This window comes from Anser cygnoides, chromosome 20 (assembly GCF_040182565.1).
Source record: "Anser cygnoides isolate HZ-2024a breed goose chromosome 20, Taihu_goose_T2T_genome, whole genome shotgun sequence".
NCBI lineage: Eukaryota > Metazoa > Chordata > Aves > Anseriformes > Anatidae > Anser > Anser cygnoides.
This window is the reverse complement of record NC_089892.1, coordinates 2743991-2749386: the sequence shown is the minus strand read 5'-3', so window position 1 is coordinate 2749386 and position 5396 is coordinate 2743991. Positions and strand designations below refer to the sequence as shown.

At 50.8% G+C, this 5396-nt stretch overlaps 1 protein-coding gene across 1 annotated transcript; it reads left to right on the top strand.

Annotated features, from left to right (window-relative positions):
• The first annotated feature begins 2529 nt into the window (after window positions 1–2529).
• B3GALT9 (beta-1,3-galactosyltransferase 9) lies at window positions 2530–4981 on the top strand. Its single transcript, XM_013188728.3, has 2 exons — window positions 2530–2666; window positions 3434–4981. The coding sequence occupies exons 1-2, from the start codon at window positions 2661–2663 to the stop codon at window positions 4538–4540; spliced, it is 1113 nt and encodes a 370-aa protein (XP_013044182.3). The 5' UTR covers window positions 2530–2660; the 3' UTR covers window positions 4541–4981.
• The last annotated feature ends 415 nt before the right edge of the window (window positions 4982–5396 follow it).

The following is a 5396-nucleotide window of genomic DNA, read 5'->3' as shown; positions in this document are numbered from 1 at the left end:
GATCCTGAATTCCCCCTTCTTCTGCAAGCTCATGAATCTCACAGGGAGCAAGGTTTTCCCTGAACATGTCTGACTTCAGCAACCTCGAAAGCAAGATAGGCTGATAAAGAAACCGCTGTGTATTAAAACACCATATGTTACAAACACTGAGTTTTTAAAGGCGATGCGTTGATTTTTGCCCAGCAAACCCTGTGAAGCTGACGGCGCTCGTGGCACCCAGACCAGCTACGTGACCCCCCCCAGCACTCACCGCTTGTCCTCAGACCTCTCCCAGTGTGACCCCACCAGGCTCTGCAGATAAAATTTATCAGCTGAACCTCAGGGAACAGCTTTTGTTGGATAATGTAAATACATGTATATTTTGTATACATATGCATATATTTTGTATGCATGTGCGTACGTGACTATTTGAAATTACTGCTGCCACCACAAAGCCATGCAAAAGAAATGACTTCAGATATACTGCAAGCATCACGCTGTGTGAAATTGCAACAGGGCTGATACACATGTGGGTCTTACTGTTATTTTAAAAACGCACGATTGGGAAGGCCAATATTTTTAATGGAAGCGGTTTCAAATACTAGTATTATTTACTTATTAAATAGTTTAGCTGGAGACAGAGCATCTTCAAAGGAGGAATTTTTTCTCAGAATGTGTATCTGGGGCTACAGTGCTATATTATTATACATGAAAAATATTTCCTTATTAGCTTTTTATTTCAGAGAACACATTTAACTGACACTTCCCCTGCTGACAGCTTGCCAAGCTTCGAAGCACAACTTCTCAGAGGACTACAGTGATTTCGAAGCTCGTCCAGACAAAGCTGTAGCCCAGCTGACACACAGGCTACATGAAAGGAGGGTTTCCAGTTTTTGGAGGTCCTAAAGCTCTGGTTGGGGCATGTGTGCTGTGTTTGGGCAGTTTTTCAGAGGGGCACGATGCACCTCCCTGCTATGGCTGCATCAGCTGCCCAGGAAGACGAGATTCTCCTTGCCCACAGAGAAAATTTTGCTGCCAGCAGCAGCTGGAGGGGTGGAGGGGGAAGCCCTTAGTCACCCAAGCAAGAAGTCCAAGGTCTTCTCCCTCTCCCGGGGACATTTGGCTGGTGCCGGCTCCCTCAGGGATGTTTTAGGGATGGTGTGAGGGTCGGAGCAGCGCACGCTGGGCCTCACAGGGCACATGGCTGCAGACAAGCACAGCAGCAGCGCACCCTCCTTACAGCCCTTCAACCTGGAATGCACTAACAGAAACAAACCCTTGCCTGTGAGAAATCTCTTTAAAATTAAAAAATAATGATCTTTCCGCTCCGGTGCTGAGGCTGCCATCTGCCTGCTCCCCCCCAGCCCTCCCCACGCAGCTGCTGGGGACCCTCCCGCCCCGCACACCCCTCAGTGCTCTGCGGGTACCAGGCCTCACGGATCTGCTGCCAAAATCAACTCCCCCCGCTGACACCTCCGTCTTGTTCGTGGTGTCTTTGGCATCTTCCACACCAGCACTTCCAGTCCCCTGCGGCTCCCAACCCAGTAGGCCCCAGCGCAGGCCGTGGCCGAGCCAACATCAACACGCAGAGGCTGCGGCACGGCCGAGGCCGCCACCCGAGGTCCCTCTGGGGGTGGTCATCACAGCTCTGTACTGGGACGTGCAGCCACCACCAAAGCACAAATACCTGCAGTCAGGTGAACCAGGGGTGAAATATGGGTGGGCAGAGAGCAAAGGACCAGACGGTGCGGTCATCTTGCTAGGGTTCATGCTCCCAGTCTTGTAAATGGGTGCTGGAGGAGGAAGGAGGGGGGGACACCAAAACACCCCCAGTCTCTAAGCCATGGGCCCCCAAGACATGTCCGCAGCTGCACACTATCAGCTTCTCGTGCACAGCTCCTGCTTCATGCCTTGCTCCACGGGACCCACTGAAAACAGCTGGCATCAAATGATTCCCTGCACTTCCCTGGCTCCTGAGAGCAAAGTGAGACACCTGGCCTGGAGAACCCCAGCACAGGGAAAATCCCTTTCCCCCACCCCTCTCGGACTGCCCCCAGGACACTGCAAAGCCTGGCCAGCAGCACACAAACCCTGATGTGCCCAGGGCATCCCCCATGCCCAGAGGGAGCCCTTCGAGCCACCTGCATGGTCACCCCACCACCAACGGGGTGCTCCCAGCTCCAGGGTAGACAGACCTCATCCTACAGCAGGTTTGTGCGCCAAATCTCTGCCTGGGGAGGGGCAGAGCATCCGGCACGGTGGTGAGGAACCAACAGGAACACAGCCCAGCTGTGAAAAACAAAAACCCAGCAAAACAGCAACCAACCGCCAGACCTAACGCAGCTCAACACAACCAAGGGACCTCTTTTACCAAGGTGGCCCCAGCAGTGGCTTCAACTCGTTACTCCTCAGACTTTACTGCAAGCCCCAGCTAAATGTTGGGAATTAATAAGGGAACAGCTAGAGCTTCGCTTGCTTTGTGCTTCATGCAGCTGCAACACGATCGCCCCCAGGATCATCTTTCCTCCCCGCAGGCAGGCGAGGTGGAAGCCGCCGTGTGTGGGTTCGGGCAGTAACACAATCCTGCAGCCCCAGATACGCGCTGCCGCCAAGCCGCTGCCGGGAAGAAGCTGCCTCCGAGGGGAACGTGGAGCCCACCGCACGCAGGGCTCCCCGCGGCCATGCAGGTGAGTGCTGGGGCTTGGGCACACCCTCACTGCAAAGCATCTACAGGGCGTCTGCTCTGCGCTCCCTCCTCTCCATGAGGTTGGGCTCGCAGTTGCCGTTTGTGTTAGGGGAAGGGGAGCAGCAAAAACACAGTTCTGTCCTTGTGCAGGGTACAGCTGGGCCATGAGGCTGAGCTGGAGCCCAGCACTGCAGGGGCCTCAGCAAAACCCCTCCTTGGGGCCAGTGAGAGGGGGCTCAGCTGAACCAGCAGCACCCAAGGAGTGGGAGGGCGGGGGTCGGTCCTGGGCAGAGATGGGCTCAGTCCTGCTCCAGCGCTACGGGGCCACAGCTCCCCCTTTCCCCTCTTACCCTGCCAGGTCTCACGAGGCATTGTCAGACCAAGCACCAAGGCTCTCCTCTGAGGAAGTATACTGTCCTTACAGGTCCTCACTAGGAGCTCAGGCCTTCAGTAACAGGCTAAAACCACCCAGAAAGCATTGGAGCAGTCAGTTACTCCCCGGTATTTCCCCAGGTGGATGCGCAGAGATGAGCCCTTTAAGCTACAGCATGTTAATGTTCTCAGCTTGAGATCTCACTGCACCACAAGTAGGGCTGGTCAGGTTTCTAGGAGGTAAAAAGCCTTACGCTTAGTACATGTACAAATCTAAATGTCATGATTCCATTTTGCCTCAATGTATTATAAAATGTATTATAATGGTGTTATAAAATAAAAGCCTTTCCAATCTAGTAGCAAGAGCATTCAGTGCCCATGTCTTTTCTTCCCCAGCTGACGCTCTGCAGGCTCCGGACTCACCAGTGGTGCTTCATTCTGTTTAACGTCTTGCTTTTCCACATGCTGCTTTTTGGAGCAGATTTACTGGAGGAATACTTCCTGCGGTCATTACCTCTCTCTTACACTGACGCAAAGACTCTTGAAATCAGGGAGAAGGCCAGGAAGCTGGATATGGACCCTCTAAAGGCGAATCTCTCCAAGTCTTACACCGTCAGCAGTGCAGCAACATGCTCAGACCAAGAGGTATTTTTGCTGGTTCTTGTCTGCAGCAGCCCAGAAAACAGGACAAGGCGCAACGTGATCAGGCAGACGTGGGGCAACGTGACAGACACCGGAGGTTATGCTGTCCTTACTTTGTTTGCTTTAGGAAAGCCGGCTTCAGTAGCAGCCCAGCTGGAGATCGATGAAGAGTCTCAAAAGCACAGAGACATTATTGAAGGCAGCTTCATCGATTCGCCCGAGACACAGACGCAGAAGATGTTGATGATTGTGGAGTGGACAGTAACTTTCTGCCCTCGCGCAAGGTATATTCTTAAAACAGATGAAGAAATGTTTGTTGGTATTCCAAGTCTGGCTGGATACCTGCTCAGCTTAACACAGCTAGAGGACGTCTACACCGGCAGGGTCATTCATCAAAGAGTGCCTGACAGAGCCCCTCAAAGCCCTGGCTTTGTTCCCATCCATCGATACTCAGAGGAGTTTTACCCAGATTACTGCGATGGGAAAGCGTTTGTCATGTCCCAGGACGTCGTTCGGAAGGTGTACGTGGCCGCCAAGGAGGTGCCGGTTTCACTGCCCCCTGATACCTTTGTCGGAATCTGTGCTAAAAAAGCTGGCATCACTCCCATTCACAGCTCTCGCTTTTCTGGGGAAAAGCACATCAGCTACAATCGATGCTGCTATAAATTCATTTTTACCTCTTCCAATGTGAAAGAGGATGAGTTATTTAAAGATTGGAAGGAAACAAACGATGGGGAAGACTGCTCGCTACTGGAAACATACTACAGTCTGGTGTCCTGCAAGGTTTTGACCTATATTGATAAATTCAAACAGTTTAACTTGGATAGAATAAAAAAACAGGCTCTTCATTTCGCTGATTAAAATTTTACTTTTGTGAAGGAGGCCTGCATTTTCTTCCACCAGCCCTTTTACCCTGTACATATTCAGTAATAATTTCCTCTTCAAGCTATCTTTCTTCTCTTCAACAGCAAATAAGTTCTCAAATGCTGTAGTGTTACAGTAGCAAAAGCATTGTTTGTATTCTACTTACACCTGTACATACCAGTGCATGCATGTAAGTAAAAAGTATTCCAAGAAATGTGGTCTCTAGTGTGTTTTCCAGACATTCGAAGGCCTCTGCTTGAACCCCCAGCTCTTCCTGTATTTTGATCTGATTCAAGTGAGTTCGGCATCACCTGTTTCCACAGTATTTTGTAACAAAAGGGGAATTTATTCATCCAAGGAAAAGGAGCTATTTCTGAACAGCCTGTTTTGCAGTACCAGTGAAACCACAGAACATCTTAGAGCGGCGACAGACAGCAATTCCCATGATAGTTCAATAAGGTAAACAGCCTGGGGAGGTTCCGGGCCAGAAATCTGACTTACCTGCTAAACAATCCTGTACTTGTCGTGCACAGCATCAGAGAGACACTGATACAACCATCTCCATGCTGTAACGTTATGCTGGAGAATGGGGTCAGCCATGAAGTCAGAACAAATTCACCAGAGGGCTGGTAACACCAAGCTCATTAAAAATGTAAAAATTCCCTAAATTAGGAACCAGTCACAGAGAGCACAACCCCACCCATGCGTGCATCCTCCATATTAACTCTTCCATAGCAGCTCCTTCAGAAGCCGAAAGATTAGCTGGACAGATGTGCTAGAATTGTGACAGACACACATGGAAAGAGGCACACGCGTACCTTTGAGGACCTCATCTATTCTTTCTGGCGTGACT